Source organism: Podarcis pityusensis (genome assembly GCF_964106645.2).
Source record: "Podarcis pityusensis genome assembly, chromosome: 6".
Taxonomy (NCBI): Eukaryota; Metazoa; Chordata; class Lepidosauria; order Squamata; family Lacertidae; genus Podarcis; species Podarcis pityusensis.
The window spans coordinates 40,993,419-41,021,408 of record NC_138030.1 but is presented as its reverse complement, the minus strand read 5'-3'; the positions used below and the strand labels follow the sequence as shown (position 1 = coordinate 41,021,408).

At 41.4% G+C, this 27,990-nt stretch overlaps 1 protein-coding gene and 1 long non-coding RNA gene across 3 annotated transcripts in view; one reads left to right on the top strand and one right to left on the bottom strand.

Annotated features, from left to right (window-relative positions):
- Window positions 1-27,990, top strand: part of LOC308478940 — a 41,228-nt gene that overhangs the window by 4,508 nt on the left and 8,730 nt on the right. The window lies entirely within an intron of this gene.
- DSTYK (dual serine/threonine and tyrosine protein kinase) overlaps window positions 271-27,990 on the bottom strand; it is a 39,385-nt gene continuing 11,665 nt past the window's right edge. Inside the window, exons 2-13 of the mRNA XM_081009028.1 lie at window positions 26,956-27,344; window positions 15,615-16,278; window positions 14,634-14,869; window positions 14,248-14,331; window positions 13,327-13,503; window positions 11,973-12,102; window positions 11,568-11,724; window positions 10,877-11,009; window positions 8,793-8,906; window positions 7,846-7,960; window positions 6,598-6,732; window positions 271-4,365 (exon numbers count right to left, since the gene is read on the bottom strand). Coding sequence (XP_080865154.1) covers window positions 4,178-4,365; window positions 6,598-6,732; window positions 7,846-7,960; window positions 8,793-8,906; window positions 10,877-11,009; window positions 11,568-11,724; window positions 11,973-12,102; window positions 13,327-13,503; window positions 14,248-14,331; window positions 14,634-14,869; window positions 15,615-16,278; window positions 26,956-27,344 — 2,522 coding nt within the window. The 3' untranslated portion in view covers window positions 271-4,177. The remainder of the gene's footprint in view (window positions 4,366-6,597; window positions 6,733-7,845; window positions 7,961-8,792; window positions 8,907-10,876; window positions 11,010-11,567; window positions 11,725-11,972; window positions 12,103-13,326; window positions 13,504-14,247; window positions 14,332-14,633; window positions 14,870-15,614; window positions 16,279-26,955; window positions 27,345-27,990) is intronic.

Genomic DNA, 27,990 nt, shown 5'->3' with positions numbered 1-27,990 from the left:
GGCAGTACTGGCACATCCCCAAATAAGTGATGAATTTTGTAATGCAGTTCAGTACCCACAAGGACATCCATCCATCCCCATTGCCAAAGAGCATGCACTGCTGTAGCTTCATCAACATAAACCCACGCCCTTGTGGCTCAATAGCCACTTGATCAGTTTATTAGCAGGTATTATTGCTACCCTCCCCAGGTGGTGGTGTGACAGATTCGAAACTCAGCAAAGTCTCTGGAACAATTATTGGAAAAGTAAAACCACACAAGCAGCAGCAAAAAATGTTAATGCAACCTTTATTATACAGCACAGCACTTCTGTGCATTCTACTCTCTATTAAAACAGACTTTCATTATAGCACTAAATGAAGTCTTGACCCACAGTCACGTCTCTTAAAATACACGTAATGGGGGGAGGGGCTGCAGTGGAGAGTAAATTAGTATTACAGAATACAAGGGAAATATTTTTCTCAATCATGTCATTTTCCATGTTATTGCACTTTTCCTATACAGTTGGTAAGTTTGTTACCTTTGCCTTTAACACTAATATACATGTTTTTTAAAAAATAAAAGTAGTACAAAAATCTATAGGCATTACAATGGAACTGTACAACTCTTAACTCAGGTTTCTACCCCCCCCCCAATAGCCAAGTTGTAACAGTTGACCATCAGTTTAATAGAACCAAAACAAAGGGAAGCATTAGAAGTTCAAGAAATACAGTGCTATTTAAGCCCCTGAGGGAGTTTTAAATGCTGCTGTGCTCTTATTCTCTCCCTGGAGGGGGAAAAATCATAGTATTAAAATTTAAAAAATAACAAAGCGAGGACAACTGGCCAGGAGACCAGTAGATACAGAGAAGGCATTATGTACATCTCTAAAAGTGAAAGCTCAACAGAGAACCACATTAGATTGGGATCCAGTACTGATGGTCCTTCCATTAATGGCAGTCGCCCTACAAGAGCCTACATTCAAGCAGCTTCTAAGCCTCCAAATACTATCCAGGAGGGAAGGGGCTGAGAGAAGGATGAACACAAAAGTGCTAAAAAAAGATAAATAGAATAGCTTGCACTTGAATTCAGCAAGCTAGAAGGGCTTGCATTGTATAATCAAGTCACTAGAAGTACTACAGATGGAGGAAACACACACAAAAATGGTCAGTTGCCAAACAAAAGCTCCCATAATCCACTGCACTAGGCAGCAATGTGATAGACAGCAGCAATGCACTAGCAAGCTGAGGACAACACTCCAGCATCGCAACATGGCAATGTGACATTGCATTCAAGCCTTGCTTTCACTCATGTGAATCCTATGTAGTGTTTGCATCCAGAGCCTAAACTGGCCACAATATCCAAAGCAGAAATAAGTAGCCTAGCAATTGGTCAGCTTTGAATAGCTCCATCTTTGAACCATGAGCTACTAGCACCACTATGGATTCCTCCAGCTCTGCTTTCTGTAAGTATGCTTGTTTTTGTAAACTAGTTTGATTTATCATGTTTCCAACTCTAAAGAAACCTCTCTTTTGGAGCACCTGCTTTAGCCATCCAGTCAGTGGCAACCTGTAAACGTTGCATAATACAGTTTAGTAAACAAAGTTTCCTTTTGGGTACAGAACAAAGTGGGTAATGAAGTTAACTTAAGAGGCAGGTGGGGAGAGAAGAGGTATTTTGCAGTGCATAAGATAGTTGTACGTGAGCACAACAATAACTTTATTTTTAAAACAACAACAACCAGGAGTTGCTTCTAACAGATCTTCAGTTTAATGCTTTTTGTCAAGTAACTGGAGTGGGATTGCAGTGATAGATGCTCTGCACTCACAGCTGGCCTGAATACACAGATAGCCACCATTACCCCTACCATAATACCTGGTAGTGGCATCTGTTTGCCTCTATTGAAACAGCTATGAAAAATTTTAGTGTGTTCAAAATACATGCTTCTTAGGCCACAAGGGTGGTAGCAACGTAGAGAAAGCATACAGCATTGCCAAATATGAACAAGGGTGCATGTTTTAATCAAAGTCAAATGTGCTTTAACTAGAAGATCTTTAGACGACACAATACCCATCTCTTCCCTCTTGTGAGGTATGTCAGGGGGCCTGTGAAATCTGATTCAGAGCTGCTCAGAATAATTAAAATTTATGCCTAACAAAGGAGCACATGCATGGTTGTACATTGGGAAAGGTGTACTGAGCCAGAGGTGTCCATGGGGAAGACAGTCCTAGTGGAATTTGATACAATGCTTTAACTCAAGTTTTCAAAAAGGCACAGGGTATTATAGAATAAGGAAGTGGCTGTTTGGGAAAAGCTATACAAGCCGTTTTCAAATAGTTTTATTCATTTTAATTTTACATAAACTATATACTTCCAAAAATACTGACCTAGACCCTTCCTAACTCTAAACAAGGTCACTAGCCACTGTAGCAGAGAGTAAATGGGTATGAAATGAGTAATACTGTCAAATGAGTGGAACAGTGGCCTAGCTAGCACATAAGTGACATTTCTAATATCTATTTGAGAATATATGTGCTTTTTTGTGAGCATGGTTGGCAACCGTCGCTGCCCATTCAAGTTGCCAGATCCTACAATTTGTAGACAGAAGTGCGAATACAGTTTAGATCACCACATAGCAATGAATGCCCATTAAGTAAAAAGCAATCATTTTAAAAGCACAGTTTCAATTTTATTGCACACAGGAAGGGTTCATCTAGGCTGGGCCAGTAACATTGCAAGGTCACTTTTGTCTCTAGTAGTCTATGTAAACAGGTAAGAGGCTGTAATTCTGCTTTGTGCAACAGAAGCAATGGACTGTATGTTGCATGTTTGATTGGCTTTGTATAGCGCACACTGAATTATCCTATGACGATGAAACCAGTGCATGCCTCATTGTGTGGAAGAAGGAGAATAAGGTTTCGCCCTTCATTCTCCAAACACAGGGGAGAAAAACTTTGACCTTACGCCAGTTGCATTCTCCAGCTCATCCCACACCTCTCCTCAAAACATTGTTGTACTAAGAAACTAAGTCTTGCACAAACAAATGCAAACAAATCTTTCTCTCGGGGTGCGTCAAGTACATGAGAAAGAGCCCTTCATTTTGCAGGACTCTGGACTGTCCTCCCCATGTGCTCCCTGCAATGGATTCCTAAATTAACATAGTCTAACACAGCCAAACAACAAACCCTAAAGAAGGAAATGGTCAGAAATAGCAATCATGCACATCTATGGAATGATCTTGGGTCTCTCTTAGGTATTCTCCAAGGGAATGGCTTAAAAAAAGTAGCTGAAGAAATATTTTAAAATGCCTGTCAATAATTAGTTTAAAACAGTCACTGCCTTTATACTTGGGTTCAAAGCAAGAAAGCTGCTGTAGTTAAAAACATGGCCTGCTAGTTGTCCACTGGGTACAGGCAGTAGTTAGTTACAAGCAATTTATGTTTCGATTTCTGTATGTGCAGAGTCTTTTTTGGTGGAGTACCCATCTTGCTGTAAGATTGTAAAAATAAAAATAAAAAGGCCATCTTTAATCAGATGTTGCAAAAATTGCTACTAAGCGTTTACCAAAAAGAGCTTGGTTCACAAGATAAAGCACAGGTAGCTTATACTTTTTTTAAAGGGCATTTCCATTGCAGTGTGGCCTCCCCCTCAAGAGAATGGATGCTTTGATCCTTCCATGTAAACATACCAAGTACTATGAAGTTAATATTAGCTTAACACCCCTCAGAATCCATGCTAAGAATAGCTGGAAAACCGATCCTATGAAAGAGATACTACTTTATGTCTTCCAATAATCCACATTCATGTGTGTGACCTTCAAGGGAGCCATTGCAGACACATAGCAGACTGAAGCTAGGGATGCAGATGTGCTGGCTGCCCCAGTTATGAAACACACAGTGCTTTCTTCCTTTTACTGGAATCTGAGGGGGATAAGCAAAATCCTTTCCAGACAGCAAGGCCTGAATTTCCCATCTTTCTTGCTTTTTAAGGGAAGAGGGAAGCACTAGCAACTTGCATTAGTAGTGTATTGGGGATGAGTGTCCCTGGCTGCTATATGAGGTGGAATTTCGGTATCGTCTCACCCAAGCGCTCAATTTCTGGCCAGTCTCTCTTCAGAAAAGCTACCCTCTTGAGCTGCCCATGCCAAAGTGGGGGCCGGCATTCTCACATAATAGAACAGTTCCTCCATGGCTTGTTTTTCAAGTAGAGTCATCTAATCCTTTATTCAACGGTGCTGAGTTTGACCCGCAAAGCCTGTCCATTATGTTCTGCAACGTGGGCTGGACAATGCCCAGTAGCGGGCGCTGAGAAGGGTCTCCATCCCAACAGGCTTCCATCAGCTGCCAGCATTCCTCATCAAAAATGCGAAGGCGTTCAGGGCGTACTCCTGGACAAAAAGGAGAACATGATTAATTGACTGAAAAGGAAAATAATTCATTTGATCTTTGCTACTTCAGCTTTAATTACACTGGTCAGAGGCATAAGCTGCTTACCTGGCCCATCTGGAAAGAAACCAGACGTAAGCTTCCAATTATGGACAAGGCTCTGAGTCAATACAGTGGTGCCCCGCAAGACGAATGCCTCGCAAGATGAAAAACTCGCTAGACGAAAGAGTTTTCCGTTTTTTGAGTCGTTCCGCAAGACGAATTTCCCTATGGGCTTGCTTCGCAAGACGAAACGTCTTGCGAGTTCTTGCGAGTTTGTTTCCTTTTTCTTAAAGCCGCTAAGCCGTTAATAGCCGCTAAGCCGTTAATAGCCGCTAAGCCGCTAATAGCCGTGCTTCGCAAGACGAAAAAACCACAAGACGAAGAGACTCGCGGAACGGATTAATTTCGTCTTGCGAGGCACCACTGTACACACATTATTAATATGTATAAATACTGACTTACACAAAGTAGGGTGCACTGGAAAGGTATGGCCCCTTACTCATGGAAACTGCTGTTGTGACCACGAAAGTGTTGCCAGCATTACACTGTTCACATGAGTTGACCACTTATAAGCCGTTTTTCATATGTTGTAATGGTTCTGAAACCTAAAAATTAACACTTCGAAACATGTCAAGGCTGCAGCCCCAATCACACTTACTTGGGAGCAAATCCTACTGAGGAGACATGTATAGAATTGCACTGCTTAGTTGTACTACAGGTGCTAGTCCTGTTTTTTCATGAGATACTATGCACTGTAATTTCCACAACTACCATTATCCATAAGGCAGGGAAGCTTTCAAATTAAGTAAAAACTTCATCTTGGGAGGTCATGTTTGGGGAAGCTTGAAAATAGGCATGAAGTTAAAAGGGTACATTTTAATAACAAAAGGAACTATGCAGGAGGCTCCACTAATTTAGGTAGCAACTAATAGAGCCCATTGTTCAAAGAGTGAAGCATGTTCACAGAGATTCCCAACACTCCAAGCACTGCAAATTCTCAAACACTTTAAGGGGATTTAAGATATCGCTGGGTGGTGGGTGCATGCATGTTTTTGAAAGAATTAGATTGCTGTTGCCTTATTCCAAGAAATTACTGATTATATCTAGTTTGAAGATCTATAGATGTCTCATTTCTATACGAACATAATACCAAGAGTTGAAATCCTGGTTCTCTGTCAACCTCTGGAACAGCAGATGAAATTAAGTGTTGTCATTCGTATCTGGCCTATATTTCTGTCATAGCCCTCAAAGCAACTTATAGACTCTTGGGACAGTTAGTTCTAAACAAAGGTACTCTTTATGTTACAGGACCTTCCTTAAATCACACACGCTATGCTTTGCAGTGCAATTCTAAGCATGTTTACTCAGAAGCAAGTCTTCCTGGGCAGTTTTAAACTGAAAAGATCCACTAGTGCAAGGACTTTGGGCTGTGCAAAGGAACTTCGCCTCCATAACTCTGTTCTGGGTTCCTCTCCAACTCTCTGGAGCAGATTGAGGGAGGGGAAGTTCCATTGTGCAAGAAAAAAATCTGTGCACTAGAGCAGATCTATGTAGTTGGATAGCGCCCACCAAGTTCAGTGCAGCTTACTCCCAGGTAAGTGTGCATAAGACTGCAGCCAGAATTTTTATATGTTCTAAGCTATCAACAGTAGCCTGGAAACCACAGACTAAAGGAACTGCTCATTCTCCCATTTCTCTCAGCCCACCTTATCTGCTTCAAGTTTTCAGTTGCTGTGAATATAAAGACAACAGCACCAGGAGATGCAAAGACATGAGCAATCCAGTACTACCTTATCTAGCTTCTGCTGAAAATGCAGAGGGTGTAAAGATTTAGTTGAATGGCTTATTCACTTAGGACAGTTGATCCAAAAGGATTTAGTCAAAGCAAATTTCTCTATGCAAAATTGCTTCAAATGTTGGAAGTCTGCTACAAAGCAGCTCACTGCATTGGAGCTCTTTGTGCCTTCTTCAGCCTTGTTTAGGAACAGCAGTTGCACAGCACTGAAGGAGGTTTCTGAAGCTGCCATGAGTTTCAAGGGCTGGCTTGTGTGGCAGCACAGAGGACTGTGGTCGGAAGAAACAGACCCCAAAACTCCACCACGAGAGCAGATCTTGACATGCGGTCATTTAGATTAGGAACTTTAGATATAGTCTCCATCCCTTCACAACACTGCATTATGTGTTATGCCTACCTCTTCGTACATTGTTCCAAAGGTGGTCCTTGCTTGCACATCTCTCAAAAGCCTCTGGTAACTTGACTTGACCCGAACAGATGTACCAGAACAAGATGCCAAATGCATATACATCCACAGAATTATCATATTTCCCTGTGGCAGATGAGCAAGAGATACTGGTTGAAGACTAGAAAGCATAAGATTGTTGTCAGGAAAATAGCAGCACACTGGGTCACTGGGGACTCCAACACAACCTAGAGCTTAGTTAAGGCAACTTTATTTTCAGCAAGGATACTACTCTTAAATGCTCCTGCTTGGGACAAAAGCACACTCAAATGCTTTTCCCACACAAGTCCACTGGATCAAGTGAGGCGCCACCATGCCCTTGATGCTCTGGTGTTCATCCTGGAGCCTGATGACAGTGACAGTTCCTTCTCATCTGATCTTGTGGACTCATATGGGAAGAATATTAAGATGTTCTTCAGGGGTGTGGCACTCGCCATACAGCTACACAATACAGTGGGCGTTAGCTACACAGTTTGTGGAGAGGAGAAAGGGATATCCTATCGCTAGCACTTAATTAAATCATTTCCTATATGTGCCCCATAACAACCACCAAGGATCAATACCAAGGGCACCTTTAGTTATAACATTTGTGTCAGTTCAACCATACGAGCACGAAGAGGTATTCTCTGTAGCCATCCCCACCAAATTAGGGAAAATTCCCCCTCCAGGTAGACTTGCTGAAGTCCAAGTGTGAGCACTTTTTGTAAGCTTTGTAAGAGCTGTTTGGGCTTCATGGTTTGAGCTGGTCTTTTAATGTGATGCAATTTTACTCTGGTTTGCTAAGGGTTTATGTTGATTGTCCATATCCACCCTGGGTCTTCATAATGAGGCAGGTTATAGAATAGAGGGCCCAGCATAGCTAATCCTTTAACAAAAATAAATTTGTAACAGGACAGAAGTATCGAAGCATTCATTTGGGACAAGAGAGATTCAAAGATAAGAATTAATTTATCTAAGGATATTTTGATCTGCAATCCAACATCTACCTGTTTCTTCATTGGTAATAACCCACCCAGTTCAATGTGTCGTATCTCCTTGAAAGTATACTCCTCCCCTCCCTGAGGATACATGCATGTATCTGCCAAACTTCCTGGCAGAAGCATCCCTCTAACTGTACACATGTAGACTTGTTGTCTTAAGGGAATGGACCTCAAATTCTTCATGGCTAACAGTCCATAGGGAGATCTATGATAAGTTTACCTGTGAAGAGTTCAGGAGCCATATGGATAGGGGTCCCAACAATACTGCCGGACATCATCGCCTCAGGTTTGCAGAATCCCAGATCTGTGATTTTAGCTCTACTGTTTTTATCAAGCTGTAAAGGATACAAACTACTCAAACCCAAGCCTCAAGACTTATCCAAAAGAGAGCAACATGTCATCACTGTAATACAAGTGTACTACAAACAATCCCAGCTAGCACATTATTAATGTATTTGCTGAACCAAGCTGAAGTTCATTATCTAGCCGAGCACAAAAATAATCACCAATTTCTTATTTTGTTTTTTCTTATAATTTTGGGTTACCTGATGCTGTCCTGGAGATTCCTAGCTAACAACCATAGATACACCTAATCCTTTATGAAACAGTAACAGTGTAAAAGTAGTCCTCTAAACTAACTGCCATCACCACATCTTGTGAAAATGAAAGTCTGAACAGATGAAGGGTATATTAGCCTTCTGATCATTCAAAGGATCAGAAAAGATAGCTCTTTGTTAGTCCAGTCAATTTTACTCTGGCTGAGCTCCCTTTAGATATGCCTCAGTTTCTGATCTTTCCCCTGGGTTTAGCTGTGATCAGGTATGGTTGTCTTTTCTTTATAAGGAAATTTGTCCAGTCATATGAAAACCTAGATATTCTTGAGTTTCTGGTTCAGCACTTGAGTCTGTCTTTTTGGGCAGCACCATTGTCCTTTGGTGTTCTATATACAGCAAAGTACAGGTTTTGTGCTTCACAATGGCAGCAATCACTTTTGCTCGTGCCTTTCCCCCCCGCCTTTTGAAAAAAGTGCTTTTTACATTTTTAAGAAGTTATAAAGCAGAGATACAATTCCAAGGAATGGTTTTAACGAGGCCATTATTTATGTACTGATGTCTTGTTCCATTTTAGCAAAGAGAATGATGCTCAAGGCAAAAAGCTATCCCTTACCAATACATTTTTAAGTTTGATGTCTCTGTGAACGAGCCCCTGGCTGTGAAGAAATCGAATCCCTTCTACCACATCCAAGGCAATCTGCAATCTTATCTCCAATGTCAACTCAGCCTGAGGGGAAAGTGGGGGAAAAACCTTATTATCGATCCCTTAATGGGATTCACATCTATGGTTATTAGGCAGTGCTTCTTGCCTAAGATGAAGCAACTCCAACAAAACAGATCCTTTAACATTGTTTCTTCCTTAAACAAGCGGGTCAGAGAGTAGTTCTGCTGCTATTGTCTTAATCCGTTCTACTGAAGCATACAGTTCTAGTCCCACAATGGTAGCCAGGATCAGGTGTTGTGTGCAGTCTCTCGCTCTCTCTAATGAAATATATAACAATATAAAAAAATGCCTTTACAGTTGTACTTGTGATCAAACCATCAACCCTAGATTTTACCTGCTGCTAACCAAAAATGTAGTAGGGCTGAAGTTGGGAGGTGAAGAAGAGACTATGTGATCTACCAATAGTCAGGAACAATGTGAAGGGAGCATAGCTGCCAAAATTTTAAAGCCAAATTATCAGAACATACTAGAATACTAAACTTATCAACTTATCTATGGATAGGCAGTTCACTGCCCAAGGCAGTAGCTTCTGTATTCTCTAGAGACTCCAAGAATGCAGAAGTATATTAGCTTGTAAGTTAAAAGACGTGTGGGGGGCAGAAACCTAGCACAGCCAAAAGAGGACTGAGCATCCTTACTAGCTTTCCAGAGCTATGGAATAGTGAAGGTGTCATGGTTTGGGGGAGCGGGGGATAACAGGAGAAAATTGACCTGCTTGAACCTTTAACAACTTATAGTAGCCACGGTGGCAGTTTGGGTACATGAGTGAACCCCTCCTCACTGCAATACACAGGCTTCAGGAGGCAAAAGGAAATATGCCATTGCCTTTTATAACTCTAAAGTCTTCGCCACCCTGTAATATACCGTATTTTTCGCCCCATAGGACGCACGGGCCCATAGGGCGCACCTAGTTTTTTTTGGGGGGGGGAAATAAAGGAGGAAAAATTATTTCCCCCCCCCCCAGGCGCGGGGCTGGGTCGGGGGAAGCCCGAGCTTCCCCCGACCCCAGCCCCCAGAACAGGCAGCTCTCCGCAAGCCGTGGGAGCCCGGCGCGAAGTCGCACCGGGCTCCCACAGCTTGCGGAGAGCTGCTCGAAGCCTGGGGCGGCTGAGCTCAGCTTGCCCCAGGCTTCGGGATGCAGAGGAAGACCCTTCTGTTCCTCCTCCAGCTTCACAGGACAGGCGCGTGGCTGAAGGGGCGCTGTGCAGTTCTCCCTCTCTGCGCAACACCTCTCCTGCGAAGGAGAGGCGCTGTGCGGAGAGGGAGAACTGGGCAGCGCCCTTCAAGCGAAGCTGGAGGAGGAACAGAAGAGGCAGCTGCCCTAGCTGCGCGTCACCTCTCCAGCCGGGAGAGGCTGCGTGCGGATATGGCAATACCCCCACCTCCCGCAAAAGCCCCCAGGAGCCGCGCACCCTTTAAGGAGCATGCGGCTCCTGTGGGCTTTTCTACGAGGAGGGAGAAGGGACTGACTGGCCGCATCAGTCCCGTGTCCCTCCTGAGGAAAAGCCCGCAAGAGCCGCACAGAGCTTGTGTGCGGCTTTTGGGAGCTTTTCCTGCCTGCCTCCCCCCTGCATTCACCCCATAGGACGCACACACACTCCCCTTCATTTTTGGAGGGGGAAAAGTGCGTCCTATAGGGTGAAAAATACGGTAGCAATATAGAGCTAACCCAAGTGCATTAGCACTATATAACACAGTTGGGGAATATTTCAAGTGGGTAGGAAACAAAAAGCCTGCAAAAACCTCCCCTCCCACAAGAACCCCTATAGCCTTGCAAGGCTTGTGTTCCATGCTGGCTAGAGGCCTGAAAAGGAGTACTTGTGTTATGAGTTGGGGATACTTTGCAACTTTTTTATTATCTCCACTAATTCAAGTATAATGAAAAGCACACTTGTGCATAGAAATGAAAAGCTACCAGAGATGAACAAATATTTACACTGTCCATTTTCCATTTAATTGTTTTAATTCCTCACCTTTAATCCTGTATAGAGGTCTCTGTGCAATTGTTCCATTATCAGTAAAACAGCAATGCTGGAACCTCCACCATACCCATAATCTATCACTGATCCATGAAGATCTACCAACCGCTCATGCTTTGGTAAAGATCTGGAGAAAGATGCAGCACAAGAGTCAAGAATAATGGATTTATGTCTTCTAAGGAGATAAGGCATTTCCCCCCAGTCCCCTGTTCTACGAAAACATACAAGGCACACACCATTATTTCCAAATGACAATTCATGTTAACAGAATAACTGTGCAAGCTAGATACGCAATAGAAATGTGCAGTTTCAAGATACAGCAAGTACCAGCTTTCCCCAACTGCTGCACTTCCTAGGTGTTTTTGAACTGCAACCTTCCTCATCCCAGGCCATTTACCATGCTAGCTGAGGCTGATGGGAGTTGTAGCCAATCATCGAGAGGGTGCCATATTGGAGAAGGATGACATAGGCAACCTAATTCTTCAGAGTATGAAGACAAGTATCAACTCAACATCGTTATTTTATATTGTCATGGTTTCAATTAAGGTGGTTCCAAATAGCCCTTTGTGCATACATGAGAGGAATTTTGTGTCAGTCATCGGACTCTGTCAAACCACTGCTACAAAATATAGTTAAGCTGCCAGGTTAATGTATGTTCATTACGGAAGAGCTTAATGCCACCTACCTCATATAGTGAAACTCAAGTGCAAGGTCATTCCAGTGCTTCTCATCTGGTGGAACAACAGATTTGAGGGCACAAGGGAAGTGGCCCCCCCAGGCATTGCACAAGTACACCACTCCATACTGCCCTCGGCCCAGCTCACGGCCTAGCTTTGGTTTACCTGAAATATAAGCACCTGCTTGTTAACTTGCTTTCTCTTTTTATTTTATTTTTAGCCAATTATTTTTTACTGATTTCCCATAATTTTTATTGTCAACGTGTTTTCTATGTCCCTCCCCAGTAGCATGAATTCCTCAGGATTCATTCCCTCAGTGTGTCTGGAACAGTACAGAACAAGTCTCATTGTTTCATAAGAAAATTCTGGAAAGTCATCAATAAAATGAGATGTGCAGACAAGGCACTGCTCACCATGTAACAAAACATCCTGTAAGGACCTGCTTTCCAGTGAGAGGCGGGCAAGACGAGGGGCATGGTCTTTTCGCACCTTCAACCAAAGATCTTCTGTCTTCTCCAGCCTGCCCGAGTGGCCAGCCTCTAGCTAACAAAACATAAGGCCAAATTTAAGTAAGGTTTTGCTGTCCTGCTGATCACACCTAAAACTGAATTTCCAAAACTGGCTCCCCTATTTCTTCTTTGCTAAAGAATGAAACCGGTTCTCAGTTTAAAATGTTTGTTTTGTAGAATATTCATTTCCATGGATTATAGAATCACAGAATTCTAGAGCCGGAAGGGACCACAAGGGGCATCTAGTCCAACCCCCCTGCAGTGCAGGAATCTTTTTGCCCCAAACACCTGCATATCCATGTGATGATAGCCCATGGAGAATGTGCTAGGACATATTCTCTTTCTAAGCTGCTCTTCTGGGGAAAAGGCATAACATTTTTTTCCTTGTGAAAAAACCTCTATAAACTACATGGATGGAATGCTGTGATAAATGTTCCCTTTGCGAAGCATTTCAGCTTGCTAGATGAAACAATTTCCCCTCTCCTCCTTTCACACACTGTTCTATGGGTTCCCCAAACCCCACAGAACCAATTTCAGAGGGTGTAAAGATGCACAGGAGGATTGGGGAGGAAAGCCTTATCGCACTAGTGGAAGCCGTTAGGTAAAGAGCTCATTAGGAGAATCCTGCCCTAAGATTTTCAGGTCACATTCTTTGAATATATTGCCCAACATGGGGCTTGAACTCACAACCCTGAGATTAAGAGTCTCATGTTCTACCAACGGAGCTATCCACAGCCCTTGTGTTGCCTCATTAGTTTAGCAAAACTATATAAAAAGGTGCAGTTTCCCATCAACAGAGGTTTATAGTACCTAGGAAGGCAGAGAAAAGGCAGCACTCTCGACTTCTCCATAGGTTTTAGAGACCACTACTATAGCTAGCTTACTTAGTTCTTTAAAGCTCAACATGACACCGCCAAAAAAGGCACATTCTCAGGCACTTTTGTGAGCTGGAGAATGAAGCCTATTGTGTGGACACTTCCACCTCTATCACCACTAAAATGCCCCTAGAAGAAGCAATTGCAATAATGACCCAATGGTCCTTCAGTCCCATAGAACAAGAACTGCTAGTGCTTTTATAGCCATTTTTGCCCGTCTTAAAAAGTCAGAAGAAACAGCAGAGCACCTGTGTGGCTTCTGCTTCTTCTTCCTTTTTTTAGTGGCAAGGAGTAGAGAGAGGATAGGCAGGCAATTGCCAATTATTTGAAAAATGGTTAAGTTTCATCTAAAGAGAACTGCGATGAACAACAATCCAACTGACCTGTCGCAGGGAAGCTGCAAAAGCATCATGAGAAATGTATAGTCTTGTTCGGAACTGGCTACAGATGCTCTTGGCCAGCCTTGATGCGCTGAGACTCTCAATAGCATCCTGAGCTACTTTCCTTTTCCACTCTGTGGTGATAGCTGGTGGGCTCACCCAAGTAATCCGCTGTATTATCTAATAAGACATATGTCTCATTGTCAAAACTCAAGCATTAAAAAGTCTACTTTCAGTTTCACCTGCCCAAGGTAGGGCATGTGATGGTATTTCTTCTCTCCCCAGCAACTTGCCATGTGCCCCCCAAACCTTCACAGGAGGGTTGTGAGAGAAGAATAGAAACAGCACACCCAGTTGTGTAAGTAAATTTCTGCTGTGCAAGCAGGTAGACATCATTAGATGTCACCCACCATACAGGCCAAATAACAAGAAAATCAGAATAATGGGGAATGAGAGAATGAGAATACAAGTTGTTTGTTTGCAACTGTGGTATGGGTATGTGGGTGATATTGCAGCATTTTTACCACATTCTTCAGCTGAAAATGCTCCCAAAGCCACTGACATTCAGTCAGTTTAAACAGGATGGCCTGCAGGTTTATAAAAACAAACCAGCATACATAAAAAAATACAACATACAAGGAAAAAGGAAGAGGAAAGGAGGAGGAAAAAAGCAAAACCATGTGCCAATTCTTAAACAGTAGTTCTTGTAATGACCAACTAGAATGGAGATTCTTTATGGATCTGGAATTTCAGCAGAGCTGATAGAATAAGTCCTGCTTATTCCAGCTTGCTGGAATGGCTGCTAACATGTCAGTTGAGGGAGAGAGAGACTCAAAGGATGGTACAGACAAAGGCAGATCTACCAAAGATAAGGTCCCATTACAGTTACTAAGAGAGAGCTTTTACTATCAGAATATTTAATACCTGCTTGATTTGTTCCCATAGCATTCTAGATACTGTTGAACCGGAGTGAAAGGTGATCTCAACATTGTAGGCTGCATTCAGTATCTATAAGCAGAAAATATATAAAATAAGCCACTGAAAACTGAAGGAATTGCTTATTCGGTAGATTAAGCAAACTAATATAATACCTTAAAAGCAAGTGTCTTCATTTGTAATCTGGAAGAATTGCAATGAGCTCAAATTCTTTCCTTAAATTACAACTTAAAGCAAAAATCTGTTTGGCGCCATAACACAAAAGATATCAAATTATTTTACCAATTCACTTTGTCACCACTGATTACAGGCTACAGCCAACGTTCTAGAAACTGATCTGCAATACCAGGTCAGTAATTTTGTGTTACTTTTACCTGCTTTAGATAGTTGCTTGTGATATGTACTGTAACATCTTGCTGAGATTTCTCCAGACTCTTCAGACATCTTTCCAGAGTTCCCACAAAGCTCTCCCGCAGATAGTCCACAGAATTTATCAACTTGTTGGCAACTGCTTGGTTTAACCGTGATATTATCAGTTCTTGGATTTGCTTAATGCAACATTTAACATCTCTGGAACTAATAGGCTCTCCATTTTCAGGAACTATAATATCTAGAGGGAACAGAAGGAAATCCAAGATTGAAAAGATGCATAATTTCACAATTCTAGCATATTAGCAGCCACCCAGAACTAGTGTAAAGTAAACTTAATGACTAAAGTGCAATGAAAGCCTCACTAGCTGGACTGGATTGGTTCTGAAATATTGCAATAAATTAATCACTTTGATCCTTTGATGTCAATGGGGAGCTAAGCATTGGCTTACATCTTTCCAATTTAGTTCAGTGTGACAAGATATAATCTTATACCATGTACCTGGGAATAAGCCCCACTGAATGCAACAGGATTCACCTCTGAGTAGAAATATATAAAATTGTGCTGTTTTAAGTGTTTATACCCAGGTTGGGTCACACTTTTGATTACAGTTATAAAACTGTATTCAAGAGATGTTTACAAGCTTTTAAGACAATCCAATCTTGTTCACTTGGATACAAATATCTGCAAAGTTTGACATTTTAGATAAACACATTACGCTACTCTATGCTGACATTCTTTACAGATGATTGGGGGGGGGGAGAAATCTGATGGAAGAATTTCACTATACAACAGCTTGCTCAGAATTGAAATGCATGCACGCAGCAGGTGAAAGAAGTTGAAAACAGAGGTAGCTGACCCACAGCCTCCAGTTCTTGTTGGACTAAACCCCTCATTGTCTCTGACCACTGGCCATGCTGACTAATACTGATAGGAGTTGGAGTCCAACAACAATTTTAAGGCTTTTGGTTTTTCCGGAAATTACCTTTGAATTCCATATTAGCAGCATCTTCCAGCAGTTCTTCTTTCATGTTATTGAGAGTCTCAATGATCATGTCCTTCATCTCCTCTTGTTTGCGATTAGCTATGAGCATCAGAGATTCATACAGCTCGTTCTCTTTTTTCCGTGTGTACTCTAGACGCTTTGGAGTGATCTGAAGGTCTCGTTGCATATCAAAGGCCTGGTTGATGAAAATGTCCAGGCAACGGCAGTGGACTAGGTTCAAGATGGTCGCTGCATCCACCAAGCGCTGCTGCAGCACCTGCCTGGAGAAAGTGCTAAGAAGACGGATCTTATCCGATTGTTCCACCAGCATGCTCTGGGCTTTGGCATCAGAGCTGGGAGCTCCACAGCTGCAATGGTTCGTACTAAGGTAGCCTAAATCCAGCAGCTGCCGGTAAAGGGACGACTTTTCATTCTCCGCATTCTGAGGGGATATCAGTTCAGCACCCAAATTTGGCACTTTGAAAAAGAAGACGGGCAGAGAGAATTTCTCTTTAATCTCCTGCAGTTCATTCACATCCAGCGTGGAGAGTTCTGCCTCACTGATAGCAAACGTGATGACTGGAAGGAAATGGTTCACGTATTCTCCCAAAGTGACTTCGGCTGACTGGAATCCCCGACAAGGAGCTACCACAATGTCCACTTCCTATAGGCAGCAAAAGCAATAGGATTTTAACATTAAGGCTGTAGCAACCCGAGCTTTGCAGGTGACACTCCACCCATTCTTCATCTACAACAAGAAACCTCCCCTACCAGCATTCAAGTGGAATTGGAGAAAGACACAAACCACTTACATATTTCCTTTTGTTTTTAATGAAGAAATTCAGAAAATGCTTCTAAATGAGAAGAAGAAAAAATAATGTTTTCAGGGCTGCCTTTCCCAAATCTAGTGCCCTCAATATGTTTTGGACTCCCAGATCTCATGGCCAATTATCAGGGATGGTAAATTACATAACCCAAAAACAGTTGGAGGGCACTTGGGTCAGTAAGATGGTTTGGGGGCAATTTTTAAAACCCTATGTGCAAAAGGCCCTTTTTTCATTCCTATGGGTTTTATCTTTTGTTTTTTAAACAAGTGTAAGCACAGTATAGTAGGAAATACCACTCCACCCCCACCCACCCCCTGGCAATGTACACACAGCAAACAGGAAACCAGCAACAAGAATGTGACCTAATTCTTCTAGAACAGTGGTTCCCAACTGGTGGTCCCTGGACCCCTGGGAGTCTGCATAACCTACCCAGGTGGTCTGTGGCACCACTCACATAACAAAAACTATCACACAGATATCAAAACTTTCAAAAGTAGGAGGGTCCATGGTTTGGCTTTTGAAAAACGGGGTCCACAGTACTTAGCCAATCAGGAACTACTGCCTAGAAGGCTATCCAGCGAAGCAACTGATCAGTGTTTTATACTCTCAGTGTGCCAGATAGTTAGGCCTAGATTTTAATGAGGCCATAAACCTGCATATATTCCACAACTCTACACCACTTCAGACTGCAGGATACAGGCTCATAATGGAAGGCTTTTCCGCAACACATTCTCCCAAACATCTACTTTTCTAAACAGAGGGAAGTTTCTGTACAGAGAAGCATCAGTCTAAGCAGTCATGTGCATTCTGAACTGGTACAATTGTGACATAGGTTTATGGTTATGGAAATTTAACTAGGCAGATGATGTGGTAAAGCCAAGAGAAAAATTAAGAGATATTTAAGTGAGAATTAGGCCTTAGCCCCTCCTTGAATTCAAGCACTTGCCAAGTCCATAACTTTTGAAATCCCCTCCGATGACTCCCATTCAATTAAGCTCTTTACACCATGCATTTGATATTCTGTAAATTGCCTTGTGCTCCTTTGATCCGGATATTTTTTATAAGTACATGAACAGTTAAATGCTGTAATAGCTTCTGAGATACCCTTCCTGAGTCAGTTAATATCTGCTTGAGCTTTAAGATATACAGTATTATTTTACATCAGACCCAGCAATTCATTATACACAATCCTAGGCACACTCAGCACCTCCAATATGCTTCCCAGAAGAAACCAGGAGCATGTTAGGTATTTTTCTAGCTTGTCACAGCATCTAATTTGAAGTATGTTCGATATTCTGGATAGAGAGCCAAGTAATAATAAATATGTTAAAAATAAGATCTATGCTATCAGTTATACACAAATTATGTCAGTTATGGCCAAGTATCCACAAGTACAAGTACATTTGTACAAAATTGACATCCTTGTGCCCTAAATGTCCTTCTGAGGGAACTGCTGCTTCAAATATCATCATCACTTCTTAGGCCAGCCTTGCAGCCTTAAATTACCATTATGGAAACTTAACTAGGCAGATGACTTGGTAAAGGCATGAGGAAAATCAAGAGGCATCTTAGAGGGAAAGTTGTTTTAAGCACTCATGGGGTCTGGCACATTAATCTTTTCAATATCAATTAAACAGCAAACGTTTAGATTCCCACACAAAACTGCCAAAGCTGTAGCCAAGGCATGAGCAAGATCTGTCAACAGCTGACAGAGGAATTATGATAAAAGTTATAAAGCCACTACTAATTCACTACTAGGCTTAATATTTTTTTAATAAAAAAAAATCCTAGCAAGTTTCAGCTATTCCATGTATTGCTAGATCCTCCCAAATTCCCTTTCTGTTACTCCCAAAACAAACATTTAACATTGGTTTGCCTGTTATGACTGTCATGGGACTCCCAAGCATGGAAACACAAAAACTGATGTGGTCAGACAAGAGTGCAAGTTAAAAGAGTAAAATTGGATGTGCAAATCAACATTCAGCATGCGAGATGACTCACGCTGATGGCAGTAAACAAAGGAGGAAACCAATGCTGTCTCTAGGAGACATAAAGGAGGGAAAAGTTAGAAAAGATATGTCTCAACTAATAAGAACAACTAATCTTGCTTAGGCAACAGTTAATGCCTTGCTGCTGGGTATTTTTCTGCTAGATAGCCTTTATCTGTGATTTCCTTCTAGTGTCTGCAGCTCCTCACAGAAGGCAGCAGAGATGTCATGCAAGAAGGTTCACCTTTAACAATAAACCCTCCAAGCTGGAAGCTCATTTTTGCAACTGACCTCTTTGATTTCCTTCATTTCACTGAAGGGAAGTACGTCAATAAACACATTTAAACATGATTTTGAGGTATCAAATTCAGTATGTACATTAATAATAATAATAATAATAATTTTTTATACCCCGCTCTCCCCAGCCAAGGCCAGGCTCAGAGCGGCTTACAAGCAATAATAAAAACAAGTTGAATGATTACAACTTAAAAACAAAATTAAAATAAATCATTAAAATATTGAAACATTAAAATATTAAAACGTAGCCTCATCGCAGGAGGAGAAGGAAAGGAAAAAAGAAAGAGAGGGAGGGAATCAAATTGGCTCCAAGCCAAAGGCCAGGCGGAACAACTCTGTCTTACAGGCCCTGCGGAAAGAAATCAGATCCTGCAGGGCCCTGGTCTCATGAGGCAGAGCGTTCCACCAAGCCGGAGCCAGAGTTGAAAAGGCCCTGGCTCTAGTTGAAGCCAATCTAGCTTCCTTAGGGCCCGGGACCACTAGGGTGTTGCTGTTTATGGACCTTGAGGCTCTCCGTGGGGCATATCGGGAGAGGCGGTCCCGTAGGTACGAGGGTCCTAGGCCGTGAAGGGCTTTAAAGGTCAAAAGCAGCTCCTTAAATCTAACCCTGTACTCTACCGGGAGCCAGTGCAGTGAACTTTTTTTAAAAAAATCAATGTTTAGGCATGCAGCAGTGGCTTCAGAGGAAAATAATAATCTCTAGGGCTACAACGCTTAATAGATTAAAAAATAATCAGAGACTGAATCAAAGATGCCTGATTAATCAAGCAGATTTATATTTAAACACAATGTCTACAGAGCAGCATTCAATTAGCTCATTCTGTAAGTGAACAAATTTCTCCTTGCTCAATGGAACTTCTCTTTCCCCTTCCTGCATGTTCCCCGCTGAGCAAATCCATTCTGCAGGGTTGGAGAAACCCCTAGAACAGGTTTAGAGGGCACACAGAAGGTAGCTGTTGAGTCAAATGCCCCCAAATTGTTAAAAATAATAATATTAATCATTTTGAGCTAAAATCATCAGAGCTAAAACCTTTGACAGACTTAAAGATAAAACATGCAATCCTGGTAGTCTAATTCTTTAAAGCAAAATGTTCAAAAGTCCGTTATTACATTTTGGTCTTGATGCCTGCCAAACGTAATTTCCTTAGCGCAATGTTTCAATCATTTCATCTTACTCTAGATAGGTCAGCCTTACTTCATGATTCTATGCCCATGACATTCTTCCTGTATGCATGAATCTCTCACACATCTTTGTGCACATGTATACATATTTAGAAACAGCAGCTGGATAGTCTGTCTCCCAATAGTCGATTGGTCAGTCCACAACTCATAATAGGCAAGGAAGATTCACATTTGTATTGACTGGGTAAAACTAGTTCCTTCCTCTTCCAAGAGAATCCAATGTATGCATGGATGTCCAGCGACCAAGCTAATACAGTGGTACCTCGGGTTACATATGCTTCAGGTTACAGATGCTTCAGGTTACAGACTCCGCTAACCCAGAATAGTACCTCGGGTTAAGAACTTTGCTTCAGGATGAGACAGAAATTGCATGGCGCAGCGGCAGCGGGAGTTCCCGTTAGCTAAAGTGGTGCTTCAGGTTAAGAACAGTTTCAGGTTAAGAACGGACCTCCAGAACGAATTAAGTACTTAACCCGAGGTACCACTGTACTCAGCTGGTTTCACTCTGCTGAGTGCTGAAATGACGCAAAAAAGAGAGGAAGACAGGGCTATTCTGAAACAGTAGAAATGTATGCTGTGCGACTAACACATGGACAGGAGAAGGCACAAGGCTCAGCCCATGGCAAAACAAAAAGTGCCTGGGGTTGAGGCTTGGCTTTTGCATCTTGAAGCAGCACACAGCAAAGGCCATTAGAAGAGAACACAGAAAGTGCAGTGTGCTTGCTCTCATTCCATTTTCTCTTGTAATTTACTTATTCTCCTTATTCCATGCAAGCTTTCTAAGCTTTCCTTTGAGTCAAAACTTTCTATTAATTGGGTCCTGCATTCTTAAGGAGTAAGAAACAGATCTGGCCAGCTGAAGTACAAGGGGGTGTCCCAACTCACCATAGGAGCAATGATCCATTCCAGTTCTTTGCAGATATCCTGAAAAGGTTCTGGAGAAGAACATAGAACATCAGGCTTCAGAGGAGCTTTTTTTTTCTGTCCCAGGGTGGATGGGATCAGAAACTAAAAGCTTACTGGATGGCAGGTCAAAACTAGCTTGGAAGAAAAGCAGGGCAATGAAGGGCTATCCGAGAGCATCACATTTTCCCACATGGAAGGACACATCAATGATTCCTTGGTTGAATTTATATGAATTACATAATGAAACCCCACAATTATTAATGTATTAGAAGCTAAATGTTGCATAACTATATTGGGTCTTAGGCAAGCCCACACAGAGCTTGTCTGAGGCCCAGGACCGGAGTTTTGTTAGAATAAAGCTATGAACTCAAACGAAAAAGCAGCCGGTCTGTGGCCGGCTTAGGCCTCTGAGGCCCAGGGCAAGTGAAGCTGGCTGCCCCCCACTCTGCACGGGCCTAGTCTTAAGTACCTCGCAAGACGAATGCCTTGCAAGACAAAAAACTCGCTAGACGAAAGGGTTTTTTGTTTTTTGAGCTGCTTCGCAAGACGATTTTCGCTATGGGCTTGCTTCACAAGACGGAAACGTCTTGCAAGTTTGTTTCCTTTTTCTTAACACCATTAATACAGTTGCGACTTGACTTCAAGGAGCAACTCATAGAACGCGGTGTGGTAGCCTTTTTTGAGGTTTTTAAAGACTTTGGTGATTTTTGAAGCTTTTCCAAAACTTTCCCGACACCGTGCTTCGCAAGACGAAAAAAAACGCAAGACGACAAAACTCGCAGAACAAATTAATTTCGTCTTGCGAGGCACCACTGTATGCCCTTGGCTTATTTTCTATTAAGAAAATCAGGCATAACAAAATTAGCAGGGATCTAATGGTCAAAAATCAGTTAACTAGAAGTTAAGGAATCTCCCATCCAGAGATATCTCATTTTATATATTATTCTGTAATTTATTCCAGGTCTTTGAAATTATACCTAATGGAACGCAGGTCTTTGAAATTATACCTAATGGAAAAAGAATGCACTATTAAATATATTTTCAAAACATCAAAATAGCTTTTAGTGATATTTGCAAGTAGAATAACCACAATTTCCTTTTCTCTAATAATATTTTCTTGCTGGAAAGGTGTTAGAATCTGTAAATGGACCGGAAAGTGAACAAAATGTGAAGGCTTGCTTGCTGGAAGAATTGAAAAAGGCCTACCTAGAGTTGTCAAGACTTTTTAAAATAAGGTTGAACAAAGACAGATGAAACCAGCAACAAATTTGAAGCTTTAAAAAGGCAACAAGAATATACAGATAGGGGCTTTAATACATATTGCCTCTAATCTACAGATTATTTGCCTGCAACAGTCACATATAACAAATGGTCCTAGACAGGGATGCACACCTACATCTGAATCATTGATGTATTAAAAAAGAAACTGCTTTAAACTATGGGCTTATCCTGCTAGATCGGCATACATTCATCGAAAGGTTTTAAGGAGAAGAATTTCAAGACGGTTTATATATGATAAATGATAAAAATGAAAAAGGAAGCACTTCAGAAAATACTTGAGTGGCTCTAAAAGAAGAGCAGACATTCACATATGGCAGGAATGGCTAATTAACAAAATGTTTTTTAAAAATGTGTTACAATAATGAGATACAGAATGCAGCATTTCCTATGAATGTAAAATATTCCCAATTGTGGATAACGTTTTGTGCTCCCAGACAGGATGTTGGTCTTGAACTTAATAGTTAGAACATAAGTAGCTGCTGAAATGAGATATGTGCAACACTAGATGCAGACAGGGAGGTAACTTTCTTTTACACAGATAAGGGAAAAACCATTCTAAAACAACTGGGAGCAGCTCGCTGAATAAAAGGATAGAAGGAGAATGAAAATTCAGATACTGTACTATGAAACTGACATAAGTTCTGAAAAGCAGTTTAGTATTGCCACTTGGATACCAACTAGTTAATCTGAAGAGAATCAAAAGCTTAAGTTTATAACAGAGGTGCATATATCAATGGGAAAATAATTCTTAAATACAGAAATATGAGTGGGATGTGCAACAAAAAGCTGTTCCGTATCCTCAGCTCCTAACAGGATTCCAGAAAACCTGGAGCGGAGGGACAGAGAGACGAGAGACAAAGAGGACACCTTTTGTCTCTCCCACCCTAATGAAACTTTCCCCTACTGTTCAAGTGCTTTATTGATTCCCCGCCAGAATCTACACCTCCAGGACACAAGTTGTTGTTAGGGGCTTGAGCAGGCCAATCCACCTCTCCCCAGTTTTCTTCTCACCTCCTACTCCAACTACACACAATTATTCTCAGCATCTCCTGGTTCCTAGAGGCCACTGAACATACCTCAGTACTTCAGCTATTTTAGTTTCACCCCTCAATTTATAAACTAGTATGTCTGCATACCAGGGGCATCAGAGCCATTCAGTAATCACTACTGTACAGTAATGTGGGCTGTCCCATTCCTCTACCAAACTGATAGGGACAGTGCTCCTAATTATAGCATTAAAAAGAATGATGCCTCTATACATTTAGATTATATCAGTATGATCGTTAAATACAAAACTGTAACGTGGCAATATAAAAATTAGGACAAAAATGAAGTCAACAGACTAGTAGTCCAACAAAACTTGGGATGTTTTAACTATGGATTAGTCCTGCAAAATCATCTCTTTTGAAAGTACTGGATTCTCTTGTAGAACCTTTTAAAACTTTTAATTTTTTTGCTAACTTTCTTATTTGCTACTCATACTGGGCTCCCCTCCCTAAATGGAACTTACTATACTATTGGTAAAGTTAAATGCCCCACATGCAAGAGTATTAACTGAAATGAAGGAAGGGCTGGAGCCACAGAGTTCCTACAGATGTGAGAGAATCCTGACACAATAACTCTTTTATAAGTTCTTTCACTGATAATGGATTTAAGAGTCCGATAATTAATTTTAAGGGATTGCTGTTGTGTTGTTTTATTTTCTTAATTCTAATATGTTTGGTACTGGTGGTATATAATAGTTGTTGCTCTTCAAACCAGATTTGAAATTACAGAATTCGACAATAAATTCTATTAATTTTACAAAATGCATTATTATCCTGAAGACCAAGACTGAAATTTAAGTTGTTCATTTCCTTTACCTAGCTAGATGCCTCCTGCACATCTCTATGAGTAAGGTCTAACACAGTTCTCAATAAATATGCATAGAATATATTGATATTTTCAGAGGAGATACAACATTGTTATGATTGGGTTCAACTAATGTTCAGGTTTAAATTATTTTATCTTTTATTTAAAACTTAACCGTCACTCTCCACAACAGTTTTCAGTGTATTCTAAGGCCACACTAAATTTCAATAGACTTAATTCAGACTCAAAATGTTGGCTCATGGTGGTCATTAAAATGTGTAAAACTAATTGCACAAGTGGATAAAGGAACGTTAGTATTACTCTATTTCTATTTATGAATAACTTTGTAGGTGCCAGCCCTGTTAAAAATATTTCCATCTTCCATCACACTTTCTATCAGATCACATATTTGATTAATGAATACACTGTGAAAGATAGGCTATGTACACCACACAACAAACAGAATCTTTAAATATCAAACCTTCTTCTTATCAATGCAAGAGAACCTGCCTGACAAACCGTCAGCCATCTTTTTGCATCTGATGAATGAGGCGTTTGTTTACAAAGGTCCATTTTTCAGTTCGTTAAGATTTGGAGGCTTACATAAAGCTGCCACTTATATCGTAAAGTGGAGTCTGGGATAGTGCTCAAATCTCATTCCAACTGGTTAATTCTTGCTTCTTGATTAGTCTGGCCTGCCTGACATAATTACTGCAATTGTATGGTGGCAAATTTTATTCTGGAACCTGCAGTTAGTCCACTTGGTATGGATTTTAACTTCCTGTGTCACACAGAGGGGATGGCTGTGTATAATTCTATCTAGACTGCCTTTCCTTTCTAGAGCTCCCAACGAAGTAAATCAGCATTTAGATTACTGTGCAGATGTGTTTCTTACTGGCAGCCATTAAATACTACAGTAGAAACAGAACCCATTTCCTATAGCCTTTCTACTTATTCTTCCTGGTGCCATTATTCTACATAGTAAGACAATAGGATTTATTTCACAAAAAACTGTCATTAGTTTTAAAGCAATTCATTTCACTAGAAATTCCTGAATTTAAACATTTATCCAAACTTTTAAACATGAACATGGCACCAGTGTTGCCCTCAAACTGCAGCAGAAGAGGATTGGTGCTAAAGGACCCAAGCAAGCTGTGGTAGGTATGAAGGCTAAGGTGGGAGACAACACAATATGTTAGAATGTACAACTTATTTCCTGGCACACAATTTCCAACTCACAATTTCCATACTTTTAAAGCATTCATGGATTTGCAAAAGCCCCAATGCTTTTTTCAATTGACTTTTTAAAAATGTGGATTATGTCTGTTTTTACAATTTATACCATGCCTCTCCTTATGGTGGAAGTATTTCCTTGTTACCACTCATTGAAGCTTATAAATTATGAAATAGGAAGATCCCTCCCTGTGGTTAGATATGCAGTTTTCACATATAAGATGTAAATGTTAACTTTCCCTGTTTAAAAATTCCATTTGTAAGGAGTTTTTCACAGTGGCTCTCCTACACAGAACAGAGGAAACAGTCCTGTGCCACTCCTTACAAATTAATCCGAGTGGCTGTTTTCATCTGATTTGTCCTAGATATATCTGGAGCCTAACAAAGAAATCTTTGTCACTGGTTTGAAAAGTTTATGAGAGATATTTGAGCTGCCCTGTGTTAGTTGACCTATTAAAAAAAAAAGAGCAACACGGACATATTCAGTTGAAGTACACAAAACCAAATTCAACACTTGGAGCATACATTCACAAACATTCAGAACAAAGTTATACTCAGGAACAGACAGGCTGGCAAACCCTCGAGGGGTAGTGGTATCGTGAACATGACTCACACGGGAGGCAAGAATCCCAAGTAAAAGGAACCCTTTCAAACATTACACTTGCCCTGAGCTACAGAATGCACTAGTTAAGTGTTTCGACTTTGAAGTGAAGGGATGGAGAGAAAAGAACATAGTATCCATTCTATTTAGTTTTAGAACAGGGGTTGGCAATGTTTATCTTGCCTGGCCTGGATCGGTCCCATGAAGATCCCTCCGTGGGCTGGATCATGTGCACAGACGCGATTTCCGGCGTTTACGTCTGCACAGATGCAATTTCCAGCGCTGCGGAAGCGAGTCCCCGCGCTGCGCTGGTTTAGCGCAGCTGTGAGCGGGCAGCTCGGTTCGGGGGCAGCTCGTGGGCTGGTCAAATGACCTCCACGGGCCACTTCCGGCCCATGGGCCTTAGGTTGCTGACCCGTTTTAGGAGGACTCTTTAATGCTAATTACAACAATTCAAGAAAAAATTTGGGTGAAGACAAGGGTAACTATTTAGGCATGTCTGCCCATTCTTCAAGGTATCTGGCTGTGCATGGGGTGGCCCTACTTGATGCTACCAAGAATCCTCCCGCAATCTCTGGAGCAGGTTTTACATAATAGAGCCCCCCTCCCTACTCCTAGATGGGGGACAGAGGAGCATAAACCATCAGCACTTATTTCACAGGTACATATGACTTGCCATTTCAGATTAAAAGCCAGGAGTAAGCTGGGTTCAACACACGGCCCAAGGTGCCACTGTAAGCACTGTGCTTTATTACCATGTCTGTCTACACCCTCAGATACTTTGCAGAAATCTAAGCAAGTTTATACAATCACAGGTCCGGCACCTGAGCTGCAGGAAAAGCAAATGAGTATGGGCAAAACCAGCAGTCAGGGGAAGAGTTAAAGCTTCACTGCTGCAAACTGCACCCTCCGCCCCTCAATCTTGCACAGCAGCAGTCAGACTTCAAACAAGAACCACTGGGTTGAGGCAGAACATGTGGTATCCGCCCTCAGAAGTCTTTAGGAATGCAGACAAACTCTGTTCTAGTTCTAGGACTCCTCTAGTTTTTATGTAGAATTTACTCAACTAAACGTAGGTGCAAAATATTCATTAAAATGCTTCATGTCAACGCTCACTTTCTCATTAAGTTTATACAGGGCAGGGCAAGTACATACACACTGGAACTCGTCAGTACCTGTAATAAAGTGTGATTCAGTGTAACCTCCAGCTCTGCAATCTGGTGTGCGAGATCTTCATTATCGCAGTGGATTTCTAAGTCCTCTTCTGGTATCGTTTCCCATCTGCCTTGATGAGCTGCCAAGTTGTGAACCAATTCATACTGTCCTGGAAGAGCCAAACTAATCCGTGTTTGTCTTCCATGTGTGAAGCGAATTCGACGCCTCTTACAGTTCTCCTCACTGCTAACTTTGGAGGTCGGTAGCAGTCTTTCACCCAAAAGCATGTTGACTAACTGACATTTGGCATTGCAGTTCTGACCAAAGATTAAAAGGCATGGGTGACAGCTTACTGTCAGCTGGAGATACTCCTCTTCACGCCGGGGAAAGGCAATAGAACTCAGCTGCCCTAAAAAAGGCAAACAAGAATTTATTAGCAATTATATTCTGAAGTGACCTATGGAGCTTCAAAAGGATTCTATAGCTCTATGTCAGTACAGAATCAGACATTCCAAACTCTGACTTGAAAAATATTTTTGCACAGGAATGGGCAGCTAAGACTGAGGGTATCCCAAAGAGGACTGAATATGGAGCAATGGTCACTCATTCCAGGAACCAAGTTTACCTTCTTCCCACATTCCCAGCCCAGATGACATTTTAGGCAGCAGGGACAGAAGAAGCAATGCAGTTTGTCACCAAGAATCAGAAGCCTTTAATTTGCAACATGGCAGGAAGAAGTTCAGCAAGTATCCATTCCACATACATCCCATATCAATGATGTACCACGAAATGAAGTTATCAACCCAAGGTTTAAATGAAAAATGATGGCTATTGTGCAAGGTCAGGAAGATATGGTCAATGGCCTGGTATGTCTAAACTTACTAAAGAAAGACGGAAAGATGAAAGGAGGAACATATAATTTGGGGGAAATGATTTCCTTGATTATTAGAAATATAATGTTCAAGATAATGTATATCTGCACTTTTTCTTTCATATATTGTTGAATATGCAATATTACTGCATGGGGTGAGGATGTATTTTGTGTTCTTTGCATA